The sequence below is a fragment of the Castor canadensis genome, chromosome 3, assembly GCF_047511655.1.
Source record: "Castor canadensis chromosome 3, mCasCan1.hap1v2, whole genome shotgun sequence".
NCBI classification, from domain to species: domain Eukaryota; kingdom Metazoa; phylum Chordata; class Mammalia; order Rodentia; family Castoridae; genus Castor; species Castor canadensis.
The window spans coordinates 70,285,124-70,299,872 of NC_133388.1; the positions used below are offsets into that span (position 1 = coordinate 70,285,124).

The 14,749-nt window shown below is 35.2% G+C and overlaps 1 protein-coding gene across 2 annotated transcripts in view; it reads left to right on the forward strand.

Moving 5' to 3' along the window:
* The window catches only part of Baz1a (bromodomain adjacent to zinc finger domain 1A), an 85,418-nt gene that overhangs the window by 6,028 nt on the left and 64,641 nt on the right, over window positions 1–14,749 (forward strand). For both annotated transcript variants that reach the window (XM_074068160.1, XM_074068159.1), the window contains exon 2: window positions 4,000–4,278. In XM_074068160.1, coding sequence (XP_073924261.1) covers window positions 4,000–4,278 — 279 coding nt within the window. The remainder of the gene's footprint in view (window positions 1–3,999; window positions 4,279–14,749) is intronic.

Below are 14,749 nucleotides of genomic sequence, written 5' to 3' on the forward strand. Positions count from 1 at the left end.
TGCCATCCCTGTGATCTAATTTCCTCTCATAACCTTGTTAGTGAAGGATATTATTAAAAATCCCTTACTGTCTTCTAGTAATAATTACCTTTTTAAGTTTATAAGCTTTACTTTTCATCTTTTGGGTATCATAGCTATCTTAAGTCAGGAATTATATTAGTTTTTAGCCTCTGGCTTCATTTCTCTGTTACACTAATTATTTTTTGTGGACAAGGAAGTTTGCCATGTCCCTTAGGTCTTTTGCACTGGATCTTGTCACATCTAATAACTGGTTAACATAGTTTTGTCCCTTAAGTAAAGTACACTTTGTGTTTATCGGAATTGTATTTGATGTCACTTAGTTCTTAATCTTCTTCTACTAGTCTTTTAGTTCTCCTGATCCCCAATAAATTAACAGTATGTTGTCCTTTGTTCTTCAGTTTGTTCGTGAGAGTTGGTTGACTTTATAGTACAGATATTTTTAGAAAAGTACCCTACTTTGTAACTCAGAAGTAATTTTCCCTTATGAAACAATGGTAAAGAGAGACCATCAATTTTGCTAAAGGGCCAGGTAATCAATATTTTAGTTTTTGCTGGTCATAGGGTTTCCTGCATTCTCCACAAATAAAGTGAGAAAGCAGACAGTACCTGAAAGTACAGGCATGATTGCATTTTAATAAAACTAAAAAAGCGGGCAGAGGACTGGATTTGACCTCCAGGCCAGTAGTATGCCTACCTCTGATAAAGAGGATTATTGAAGGAATGCAGTTATAAATCAGATATAACAATTTATATTAGCCTAAAAGTCATATTCATATAAAACAATAATTCATACTTTATAATTTTTTGCTCACAATAGTAGAATGTGTTTCTTGTACAAACTGAAGAGGCACTATAACCACCTCAAGTTCAGTATTACCACCTAACTCAACTTGTTTGAATATGGATGGTGAGTGGGTGAAGGGTGAACAGAATAACAGGTGGGAAAAAGTGAAGGTATGTAATGTTAGAGATGGTGCTGTGCTTTTAGGGGATGAGTATCTAGGGAGAAATAGCCCTGGGACTTTGCCCATTTGTGTTAACATGGCCACAGTGGGTGAGGGTACCCTGTCTCCCACCTCCTAAAGGTAGATTTTGTCTGTAGCAAGGCTATAATATAACACAAACTGTGTAGAAACACCAGGAAACAATAGCACAAACATTTTGCAAGCAATACTGGAAACCTTTTGAGAATAGAAGCTGTAGGTCACTGGTTACTGACCATCCTGTTTTTCTACCTGGTAACATGCTTAATGGATGCTTGTGGCACTCTTACTGTTGCTCACTTTGAGAGTTTTAGACAATGTTAAACCTAAATAATGTATATTACAGCCTACTTTACACGTAACTGTCCCGCTACCATGATGTCAGTGTCCCATGCCCTACTAAATATCCTAGGCCTCTAGCTGCTGTGGCTAGAGCTATGCTGTTTAATCCAATAGTCACTTTTTGGTCCTAAGGGCTACTAAGTACTTGAAATGTGACTAGTCTGAATTAAGATGGGCAGTAAATGTACAATATACACTGGATTTGGAAGATTTAGTACAAAAACTGTAAATGATTTTCATGTTAATACTCATTTTATTCTGCACCCTTGGAAACCACCTGGTAGTATATATTTAGACAGATATGTTAACTAGGAAAGAGACATACAACAATTGAAGTACTTGTAGAGTGATGGGAAAAGGAAAAATTTTGGGAAGGAGGAAAAGTTAAAAAATAATGACTTAATTATGTTGGTTACATGTAATTACTGATGAGTAGATCAAAGTGTACTTTTACTCTACAGAGGAGAGCAGAAGTTTACCCATGTCTTACCAGTTAGGGTAGTCTTTATTAACCTTTTTTGCATATTTCTAACCATTTATATAAAATGATGTATGCATACATGCTTATATAAAAATTCAAACAATATAAAAATGTTTAGAATCACAAATGTTTTCCTTTTTCTTTCTTAGTCTCCTCCTTTCTCCATGGAAATATCTGTTTATAATATGTATATGAAAGACACATTTTTATGGATATTATTAATGTATGTAGGCTTGTATATTTAGTAATTTGAGGGTTTTCTACCCAATATTTCTTTGCATTTTAAGAGACTGGATAAATTTTTTTATTTTTTTATTTTTTGTAGTACTGGGGCTTGAACTCAGGGCCTTCATCTTGAGCCACTCCACCAGCCCTATTTTTGTGGAGCGTTTTTCATGATAGGGTCTCGCAAACTATTTGCCTGGGCTGGCTTCAAATTGTGATCTCCTTATCTCTGCCTCCTGAGTAGCTAGGATTACAGGCATGAGCCACCAGCGCCCGGCCTGGATAGAATTTTTAAAAGTAATAAATGCTCACGTTAAGAAATTCTAACAGCACAGAAAGGCACTGAATAAGATGGTCCCCTAGTCTTATCCCTGCTCCCTAGCAGTTACTGGTTTTTGTATTCCATTCTAAAAATTTGTTCTTACAAGTACTTTTTCTTTTCTTTTCTTTTTGTTATTTATTGTTGTGGTTGTTTCTTTTTGTTTTTGTTTTTGATCAGTATATACTTTTTAAAAGTATAGGAGGTGTCTCAAATTTGAGGTAGGACTTTTTTTTGTTGCTCTATTTTATGTTATTTAAGAAGTTTTATACTTTTTAATGACATTGTATGAAGTATTGTAGTTAAGTGTTCTCTTATTGTTAGGTGACTAGATTTCTTAGTTTTTCACTGCTATGTTTAAAAATTTTTTTCACTGTTCCTCAGCAAAAATTTTAATTTTTATTTTTTTAATCAAACAAGGACTAAACTTTGTCGACAAATGCTGTAGACATTTTGACATAAGTTTAAGTTACCTATTTAGGCAGACTTACACATGTAGCATATAATCCTCTGAGAACAAAACGGAAGGACAGTACAATCCCAATTAGGATTTTAACTTATGTACAAGGTGGATTTTGACGTCTTTTTCATTCAGCTGCAATTTCCCTTTTTATATCATGCTAGTATTGAGACATACTTGACTAACTATTGGGAATAGTTCAGTATTGACAACTGTCAACTTAATGAAAATTGTAAGCTTTTGTTCCCCAGTGTCCATGTGAGTTTTTCATAGAGTGCAGAATCTCAGATGAACAAAATGAGTTTTTTAAATACTGAACTTTTAATTATTAGTACTATTACTGAAAGAATGTGGTTTAAAAAGCTCTGTATCAAATTCAAATTAGGTGACCAGCTCTTCTCCCCTAGTCAACCTCTTCAAAAACCTACTCCCCCTGCAAGTATCTCTTAACACACATAATGAAAGAGTCAGTTTTACAGACCTAATTCTGTTGTTGAAAAACTTTAACTTTAAAAAGAATTAAAAGGAAAAATATTTATTTTCAGTCTGACTTAGTTTCAAAACTGATAGAAGCTGCCAGGTGCTGGTTGTTTACACCTATAATCCTAAATGAATTTGGGAGTCTGAGATTGGGAGGATCATGGTTCAAAACCAGTCCCAGCAAATACTTTGAGAGACCGTATCTCCAAAATAGCCAGAGCACAATGGACTGGGGGCTTGGCTCTGGTGGTAGAGTACTTGCTTTGCAAACACCAAACCCTGTGTTCAAACCCTAGTCCTCCCCCCAAAAAACTGACATAAGTTGAAATCCAACTTTGGCTAAAGTGCCTTTAGTTTTAAAATTTTTTTAATTAGTGTATATTAGTTGTACAAAGAAATTTCATGGTGCTAGTTCCACACAAGCATATAATGTACTTTGATCAAATTCATCCCCTCTAGCTAATGTGCCTTTAAATTACAGAATATAGCTGTCTGTTTGTCTATTTTAAAAATATGTTTAGGTAAGTATAAGTTGATCAGGTCCTAAGTCCTTGTTTTGGGTTCTATGATACTATGTAAAATTTTGCGTTAAAGGAATGGGGAAAAAGCTGATCAAGGTATCAACTTACAATGTAAAATTACTTATGAAATGATAGATAATGGGTTTTTGTTTTTGTTTTTTAATCAGTGACTTTTTTGAGCGAACCATTCTGTGCAACAGCCTTGTGTGGAGTTGTGCTGTGACGGGTAGACCTGGACTGACATATCAGGAAGCACTTGAGTCAGAAAGAAAAGCAAGACAGAATCTTCAAAGTTTTCCAGAACCACTAATTATTCCAGTTTTATACTTGACCAACCTTACCCATCGTTCACGCTTACATGAAATTTGTGATGATATCTTTGCATATATCAAGGATCGGTATTTTGTTGAAGAAACTGTGGAAGTCATTAGGAACAATGGTACAAGGTAAAGTACTTTTAATTTTTCCTCTCAATAATCATATATTCATTCCAGTTTGAGGCTAGTCTGTGCTACCTAAGGAGACCATGCCTCAAAAACACATACACACAGTCAAAATATGTAAAAAAGTGACCTGAAGAAATCTTTCCTTTTACTGTCCTCTGACTACCCTGTTAACCCACAAAGAGCCTTGTGTTAGCTATTTCTTGTATATCTTTCCAAAGCTAATTTATGCATATGCCATCAAAAATAGGTACATATGTGTCTATATATCTATCTATAACACATTCCTTTCCCTTTTAATGCAATAGGTAATACACTGTTCTCTACGATCTTTTTCACTTAAAATATATTAATCAGTCCGTTGCTATATGAGACACCTTCCTTCTCTTCAATTTACTGTATAATAAACCCCATTATACCATTTTAAGAGTAATGATGTCTAAATTAACTAATAGCTTAAATATGCTTATATTTCTTGATTGGTTTCAGCATTTCATTTAATAAAACTAGAACTGAGTTTTTTTATGCTCTACTAAATTCTTTGTATCTCTATCTTGTGTAAGCTTTTCACATAGCTTTATTGAGATGTACTTTATTGAGATACAATTCACAGAACTATAAAACTCCCCAGTATAAAATAAGCAATTCAGTCTTAGTTCTCTTCACCCAGGTCTTCAAGAGTACAGTGTATTCCCAGCCTTGGGAGGCTGAGCCAGAATTTCAAGTAGGAGGCCACCCTGGAATACATAGCAAGATCCTACTTAAAAACAAAAAGTGTACTTTTTATATATGGAAATTGAAATGACATAATCTGTGTCACCAAATTAAAAATCATTAGCTTCATGGCAGAGTGCTTGCCTGTATACTTGAAGGCCCTGGGTTGGATCCCCAGCAACACACACACATACACACACACAGCAGAAAGGAAAGAAAAAATATCAGTGCCGGGTGCCAGTCATAAGTATTTTTGATTGGCAAGTCACGGATATTTATCATAATAAAAATTTTGTTAAAACTTTTTATAACCTCTTGACTTTTTGGAGGAATTGTTGTGTTTTCTGAATGCTATTATTTCCCATTATTGACCTGAATGCATTGTTCTTGTTTTGGTGAATCATTAAAGTTCATGTGTAACTTTAACAATATCTAAACAAACTAATACATAATTTAGTTGTTAAATGTTGCTCTACATTAATCTTTACAAGCCAAGCAGTATTTATATTAAGACCTGAAATTGCTTGGATTTGACATCGGCAAAATTCTTTAAAGTCTTTAAAATTGGAGAAGAACAAATGGTAAAACTTGAAAGGGTTTTTGTTTTTTCTTTTCTTTTTTTTTTTTAGATGGGGTTTCATTATGTAACCTGGGCTGGCCTCAAATTCATGATCCTCCTGCCTCAGTCTCCCAGGTGCTGGGATTATAGTCATGTACCACCATATCTGGCTAATTGAAGGATTTTTTGGGAAAAATTATATCTTTACTTTAGAAACATTAAAAAATATAAACAAGGAGTCTTTACTCCCATTTCCTGCTTGGGGAGAAGGAAATGTTTACCTTTTTTTCCCCTCCCATTTCTTCCTACTTTATCCTGTTATACTAAATTCTTGCTTTGAAAAAAGAAAAAATATATATTAACAAAAAGGGGAGAGACTAATGTATATTACCAGTAATCCCAGCAAGAAAATGCCCTTATAAGGATTCATATTATAAATACTGTTTTGTAGTACATTTAGTGGTTTATACTTTGGGTCGTATCCTGAGAAAATAGATTTTTTTGTTTTGATCTGTATAACCAGAGAGAAAAATGAAACCATGTTTGAAGACCATTAGAATTTTTTCCTTAGGTCTAGTCTTTTTATTAGGCTTGTGGCAAATATGTTTTACAATTAACAAATTATTAAACTTTTAACATTAGGAATACAGCTTATTTTGTAAAAAGGCTAGTTTTCTCAATAGCCTTTGTTGTTGTATCTTAAAAGTGGGCTTCAGGTGGCTGTAGCTATTTGTTATAGTAGTAGATAGTGGTATACTGCAGAAAGGGGAAATCTGGAAGTAGTAACTATTGAAATTCAATAGGAAACATAAATTTTCCTGTTAAGGAGTTTTATTTAATTGTGAAATAGAAGAAATTTATTTTTCTAAAAATTAAGGCTTAAGACTGGGGTATGACTCAAGCAGTAGAGAGCCTGTCTCAAAAGCATGAGGCTCTGAGTTCAAACCCCAGTATCACCAAAACAAAAACAAATTTAAGGCTTAAGTTTTTTATATATTGGCCATTCTTGATTTGTCATCATACCTAATGTTTTCCCTCCCATAGATACAACATTCTGGATGTTCTTTTAAAATAACATAGACAATTGGGCATAGTGGCACAATAACCGCAGGTACTTCAGAGGCTGAGGCAGATGGTAATCATAGGTTTGAGGTCAAGGCCAGACTAGGCTACCAAAAAGTAAAATTAAATAAGTAAAACTTTTTATAGATTAATACACTTGTAGTGCACTTCTAGTGTACTATTACACTTATAATTAAGGATACAACTAGATTAATTTGAGGTCATGTCAACATGAATTCAGTGCTTGACTACATGATTTTTATTTGAGAAGTAAGAATGATTATAGTTAATAGATTCACTTCTTAGGTCCTCTGTTCCCAAAATTCCTGAGATTAGAGAGAATGTAGGATTGGATTTTTTTGGAGCGGGGGGAGGGGCTGCACTGGGTTTGAACTCAGGGCCTCATGGTTGCTAGGCAGGCACTCTTTATCGCTGAGCCTCTCTGCCAGCCCTTTTTTTTTTTTTTTTCCTAGATAGGGTCTTACAAGTTATTTGCACAAACTGTTTTTCTGGGTCTGGCTTTGAACCATGATCCTCCTGATCTCTGCCACCTGAGTAGCTAGGATTATAGATAGGAGCCAGTGGTTCCCAGCAGGGTTTTTGTTTTGTTTTGTTTTTGCAAAAGTGGGGATTGTGGAGCTTGAGACTCAAAACCAGAGACAATACTAGTTAGGATTTGTATAAGCATTTTTCTTACACACAAGACTACCATAATTTACAAAATTATTTTGTTTGTTCTCTCTGTAGCTTACTGTGAACACTTGGAAAGAGAGGTAGGCTAGAAATAATAAAAGCAAAATACTGTGGTAGCATATGGAAAAAGGTTAATTGGAAATGATGAAGTATAGAAGAGTGATGACTTAAAAGAGGACTAAGTAGGAGTTAAGTAAAAAAAAAAAAAAAAAAAGGAGACTTGAGAAGCTAGTGATAACTTAAGCTTAGTAATTAAAACTTTTCAATCCAAAGCAGAAAGTCTCCAGGAAAAATATTTAGAAATAATTCAAAATTTCCCTCCTGTAGGACTAAGTAATACTATTGTTTATTTTTCTGTGGATCTTATATATCTATCACACTGCCCCATGAGGTTGTGAAATGATAACATAATCTACTTTAAAAAAATATACCTTTATGTCTATGTTCTGCTTCTGTACAACAGTTATTCAGAAGTATTGAGTTCCTTCTTCGCACCAGTCACTGATTGAGGTACTAGTTATATACAGTGAACAGCTTCTCTTCTCACCAAGTCAGACATATTTGTTGCTTCTCAAATGTGCCAGACATGATCTCTTCCTCAGGGTCTTTGCACTTAACTTTTCTCTTAGTCTGGAGTTCTTTTGTCCAGATATCAATGTGATGAGCTCTCTTACTCCTTCATGTCTTCCCTCTTTACCACTCTTTCATTAAGACTTCTTCCTTTCTGTCTGAAATTCAGTATTTCCTTATCCCAACATTTAAAAAAATTTTATTTAAAAGTTTTAATTTTAGTAAAATATTCTTTACATAAAATTAAGCGTCTTAACCATTTTTATTTCATCTCTTTTGTCCATGCTGCTTTTTCTGCTTAGCACTGTCTAACAATATTTTCCTTACCTATTTTATTTATTAGTGGTCTCCTCCACTAGAATATAAGCTAAATGAGCTCAGGCATCTTAGTGACCACTGTAAACCTGGCACTTCAGATGGCACATAGTAGGTGATTGAATGAATATTTGTTTAGTGGTGAGGGAGACCCAAATATAAATAAAAAACAAATTTCATATAGAAATGTTCTGAAGGCAATGATAGATGTGTTAGAGAGTGATGGAGGAGGTTGTTGGCGCTTCAGCTATGGTGGTCAAAGAATGCTGCTTTTGAGGAAGTGACATTTGCTCTGAGATTAGGAGAGAAGGAACCAATCATGGTAGGAACCCTAGAGATAGAGGGGGAAGGGCCCTGAAGTGGAAATAATTTAAAATATTGCAGTGGCTGCTGAATGGTGAAGTGATTGAAAGGATGTCCAAGCATGGAAGCCCTGGAACCAGTTTGGAGCAGTGACAACAGGCCTTTCTAGTGCAGAGACGACCTTTCAGTCAGATGGCAATGGTGCAGAGGGAGAGAATTGGATAGATTTAGAATATTTTGAATGAAAATCTAGTGGGATTTATGGATGGATTGGGCAGGGGTATGTGTAGGAAAGGAGAAATGAATGACTCCTTGACTTTTTGCCTTTAGTGGATGATAAGATGCAGAAGCCTTGGGAAATAATATCTGGTCATCTTTGGTCTCATCTCAGGCCCTGTTACTTTTAATTGGTCTGATTTTGTTTCACGGACATGTTGCTTATGTTATTCATGAGTGCCTCTCATAGGCTAATTCCTGGGCTCGGTATCACGGATATGAAAAGGATTAAGATGCTCTTAAGGAGCTCACTTAAGAGAGAAACATGTAAGTGATCAAATACTGTGATAAGCCTGTGAGTGAAGCAATTCAGGAGCATCCAGGTTATGTGGCATTGAGGCTAGGCCTGGGTCCCCACGTTAACACCAGCACTGAATATTTTAGCCTTAACTTTTGCCTTATCTGATATCTCAGTGTTTAACTTGCTGGTTCAGATCTTTTGCTTCTTTTTCTTTTGGCTTTTTTGTTAACAATATGTAAGAAGTATGTATGAAATACTAGCACTTTAAAGTTTTTGTTATGCTGCTGTAAATATGTTTCATTTTTTGGTTCTTAAATAAGCAGTAAATGTAATTTAAAAGAGCTTTTAAAATAGTATAAACAATAATACAATTGCAGGATAGAGAATAAAAATAAACATTCATGTATGTACTGCTTGGTTTTAATAGAATATTTTTTGGGTCTTTGAGAAAAGTTATTTCTAGTTTTATACGAGGCAGAAATTGATAGTGAAAGATTTAGGCTTTGGGCTTACACTGAGCTTATTGAACAGTGATGTCCTTTCAGGTCATTTTGTGAGAGTGTGTGTGTATATGTTGTACACATGTTGACTCTATAAATAGAATATAGTAGCATTTCACTGGAGGAATACTGCTGCTGTTGACTCAAGAGACTTATATAGAAGTTCACATTTTTTTCTATATTAACTAATTTTTTTGTTAAAAATTACATTACCTACTAAAATTAATCTTCAACAATACCTTGTGATTTCTTTAACTGTAAATCTTAATTCCTACATATGCCTTTGTACTTTTATGCTTTTCCTTTAAATTTTGGTTGAAATATTTTCAAGATACAAACTTGCCAAACTGACTAGATTGGAATTGAACCTCTACTAGCTAACTACCTGTATAACTTTTTGGCAAATTATTTAAGTCACTTACCTCTGTGAGATTTCCAGGAAAGAGCATACAGAGTTACAGAGAAATGGGACAGGAACCATCGTTGTGTTGAATTTGCTGGTATACATCTTCTGGATCTGCCGTCAATGTTCTGTTCTTACATTTACTATCCTCCTCCGTCTCTTTGCACCTCACAAGTACAAGTTAGGTGCTTCCTTATCCCCACCAAGATTTTCTGCTTTGAAATAAGCAGTCAGCTAACAGATTCTTCTAAAAACAAAAACAAAACAAAAGAGCTGACTAGTTGGCTGAGGTAGGGCAAAGAAAGCCAGAACAGTTTGGCTCTTTACCCTCCCTACTTGGCCTGCCCAACACTATGACATTTGTTATTAGAGCCTGCAGAAGTAAGAGGTCAGGTGGTCTTGTGAAAAGAGTATTAAACTGGTCTATTAATTCTTAAAACCTGTCAGATGCTTTGTTGTATACATTGTGTCAGGTAGGTGTGAGGCAAAATTTACTGTCTGCATTTACTGATAAGGAAACAGTGCCAAAGAAGTTAAGTGATTTTGGGGGTAATTGTTCAATGTACATTTATCCATCTCCTGTTATTTGCTTGAACTGTTCTCAACACTGGAGTTATAGCAGTGAAAAGTCATGGAGTAAATGGTAAGATTTACATTCAAGTAGGACTGACATACAGAGTCATTTCTTTCACTGTATCCTTGGATTTGGATTCTGTTATTTATGTACAGTGCTGTGGTTCTGAGCAAGTAGTCTAAACTCTCTGAGTTTTAGTCTTTTCATCTATTAAATGAACCCTTGCCTTACTGGGTTGCCATACAGGATGAAATGACATGATTAATGTGAATATTTTTAAGCTGTATTATACTGCTGTTTCAAATATCTTAATTAGGGGTCATTAGGTTTCTTCCTTTTTTTTTTTTAAGAGATAGAGGGCTACACCTCCCCTCAAAAATAGGAAAAAGTCACAACTTCTTAAGATAGACTGTAATGAATAGCTGCCAGATACTGTAAAATTTAGACCAAACTGAAGGAAGATGCCTAGAGCTAGCATATGTCTCTGAATAATAGTCAAGGAATAGATTTATTTAAGAATAAGTTAATAAATTCATCATCTTAGAAAGATAGCATTTTTTAAAGCTAATCTTCCCACATTTGTATGTGGTTTTCTGAAAAAATGACACACAAGAAGGCCCTGAGTTCAAACCCCAGTACTACCCACTGGCAGTGGGGGGAAGGGGTCGTGTGGAAGATACAAGCATATTTTAAGGCATTTGAGTTTGAATCACTTTTATACTTTTTTTTTTTTTTTTTTTTAACAAACCTAATAATCATTGTTTAATGTTGGGTTGGAGGAATGATGAGCTAGAACTCAAATACATTCACCTGTGTTTTCTCTCCTGTCCTTTGATAGGATAATTTAATCAGGAGGTAAAAATCATACAACAAACATTTGGACTCATTGTATTGATCATCATTCAATGTAAAGGTAGAATTTGAAATAAACTAAAAAAATTGAGTCCTAATATAATTATTCATTTACTTTTTTTTTTTTAAGTGGGTTTTGGGCAATCTGTTTTCAGACTTTTTGTTTGTTTTGTTTTTGAGACAGGGTCTTGTAGCCCAGGCTGGCCTAGAATTCATATGTAGTCCAGGCTAGCCTTGAAATCCTTATCTTCCTGCCTCGACCTTCTGAATAGACAGCTTTTCTCACAGGTACTTGCAATTATTTTGAGAGGGTAAAAATATAGTTCATTAGTTTCCCATGCTGTCTTGGAGGCCTATAGTTTTACATGTAAGCAAAATTCATGTGACCTATAGTTCAAATTGCCATTTTAAAAATGGAATTACTTTCTTTCTTAGACAAATTCAGAGGTCATCCTAAGACGAAAGTTAAAGGAAAACTAAGATAAATAATTGAAAATAATTTTCAATAAAAGGGAAAAAAAAGTAGTAAAAGTACAAAAATTAATGTAGAACTACTTATCACTAAGCACTGGGCAAAATGCTTTATTATGCTTTATTAATGCCAGTCCCTGAGAAGGGACTGGCATGCTTTTTGAAATAATAAAGATCCAGATAGTCAATATTACAGGCTTTTGTAGTCTGTGTAGTCTTATCTCAACTACCCAACATAAAGGAGTCAGCATGACTGTATTCCACCAAAATTCCACTGATAAATTAAAAATTGAATTTCACATTATTTTTGCTTACCATAAAATATTCTTCTGATTTCTGTTTTGAACCATTAAAAATATATAAACCATTCTTAGCTTGAAGGCCATTCAGAAACTTGGTAAGTTGGATTTGGCTCAGGGGCCACAGTGTACTGACTACTGGTACAGAGGAAAAAGTTGAACAAGAGTTGTAAGGTAAATCACCAGAGATTACCTTTTTACCAGAAATTTCAAGTAGGAATACAAAGGTGGTTTGATACGGTGGAAATGGCCTTTGGAGTCCAAGTGAGTTGCTATGTGTTGCTAGTTGCTTATGTCTTCTTAACTGATCTCTAAAACTGGTGGTTGCACTAGTTTTTGTTGCATAACAAATTATGGATTAGTGGCTTAAATAAGTAAACATTCTCACACTTCTGTGGTTGACTGCCATGCTCTGCTCTGTACTGACCTAGTTTGGATGAGACTGTCTAGGTCCTTGAGCCTTGCTCACAAGTTTGAGTCTTAGACTGGCAAGATGCAATTTCCATGTGGCTCTCATTCTTTAGGAGGCTAACCCACACTTGTTCCTAGGATGGCAGAAAGGTTCCTGATGTGTAAGCATAGTGGAAGCCTCAGCATGCTCCATGTTTGCTAATGGTTCCATTGGCTAAAGCAACACACATGACTAAATTCAGAGTTAATACGGGAAGAAATCAGAGAGGTATGATTCAATATGATAATTACATCTTGCCGCAGCGGTTAACTTTCGTAAGGAGCCCAGTGTAATGGCTGCCTAGTAAGGCACTCATTAAATGTTAGATTCCTCCTGTTCTTGACAGAGTCAAGTGAAATGCTGACTGTCATGACTCATCTTTTTTTTTTCTAGTCAGTCCAATTTTCTTATATCAGTCACTGTTCTTGAGAGTTTGTCATTTTAGGAAGATGATTACAATATAAGTAAACTTTCCTTGGGCATGCTAGGCAAGGCAACCTACCACTGAACTACATCCCCAGCCTTTGATACAGGGTCTTGCTATGTAGCTCAGGCTGGTCTTAAAGTCAAAATTGTCCTGCCTTTGCCTCCCAAGTGCTGGGATTGCAGGCATATGTCACCATGCCCAACACTGAGAAACTTTTTTTTTTCTTTTTCTTTTTGTGTCACTTGGTCTTGAACTCAGGGCTTTACACTTACTAGGCAGGTGTTCTACCACTTTAGCCACTCCACTAGCTCTTTTTTATGTTAGGTATTTTTGAGATAGATTTTGCAAACTATTTGCCAGGGCTGGCCTTGAACCTCGATCCTTCTGATCTCTGCCTCCTGAGTATCTAGGATTGCAGGCATGAGCCACTGGTGTCTGGCTGCTACTTGTAAACTTTTTGAGAGCTAACCGTGTGCAAGCACTGTTCTAAGATTTTTATGGGTAATATTTAAGTCCCACAATAACATATGTGATAGGTGCTTACTTGCTCATTTTACAATTAAGGAGCTCAAACATAGAGGCTAATTAATTAAAATTTGCCCAAGGGTCACATGTGGTAGAGAAAGTTTTCAAGCATAAGCAGTGAGTATCAGAACCACTGTGCTTCTGTTTGGGAAGAGTATATGAGTGTGAAAATGATAGAAAGATAGCAGTTAATCAGGATTAACAGATTCTAGTAGGATGAATTTATTGAGCCTTGTCTATTTACATTTCCCTTTTTTTGAACATTTTATAGTTTCTAAGCATAGTTATTTGAACATTTTACAAAATTCAGAGTGTGGTCAGATCAAAGATTTTTGTTTGTTTTGGTGGTTTTTTCTTTTTTTTGTACTGGGATTTGAACTTAGGGCTTCACCCTTATAAAGCAGGCTCTACTGCTTGAGCCACCCCTCCAGTCTGGTGGTTGTTTTCTAACCGGGTCTTACTATGTAGGCCAGGCTGGCCTCAAACTCAAAAACGTCCTCTTTCAAGCAGTGAACTTTATGTAATTCATTAAGTAGTGTGTGCTGGGTACTGATGTAGGCATTGGGAAGACAGTAGTAAATGTAATAGGGACTTGGGACTTACATTTTAGTACAGAGAGGTATAAATCAGAAGGACAATTGCACATATTTATCAGTGCTATAAAGAAGATAAAACTTGGTGGGCTGGGTTTTGAAGTTTTTTTCAGCCACTTAAGTTAAATATCTTCTGAAAACCACTGCCAGATGTAACCAGTAACTAAACATGAATAAATTATCAAACTTGTTCTCAAACATTATATTGCTGTATGTATTTGTGCTAATGTTTGCAAGGCAAGTATAAATGAAATGCATGTGAGAGACTGATGTAGGATAGAATAAAATAAATGCATTAAGAGGACAAAAATAAGTCTTATTGAGATAGTGATTATATCTCTAACCTTTAAATAGAAAGAATAGAGGATATGTATGGTAAAGCCAAATAATTTATATCTGCATTAATAATTTGCTACGAGTGGCCATTAGAATGGGCTTGGAGTTGAATTTTTTTTTTGATGTTTAAATTTTAGATTTCTTTTTGGTGGGATTAGAATTTGAACTCAGGGCTTCACAAGTGCTCTACCACTTGAGCCACACCTCCAGTCTACTTTGCTCTGGTTATTTTGGAGAAGCCAATGTTAGTTTTCTTTCCAAAGATACATGCTTTTGTCTTTGCTCATCTCCTCTTAGTCAATGATTCAGT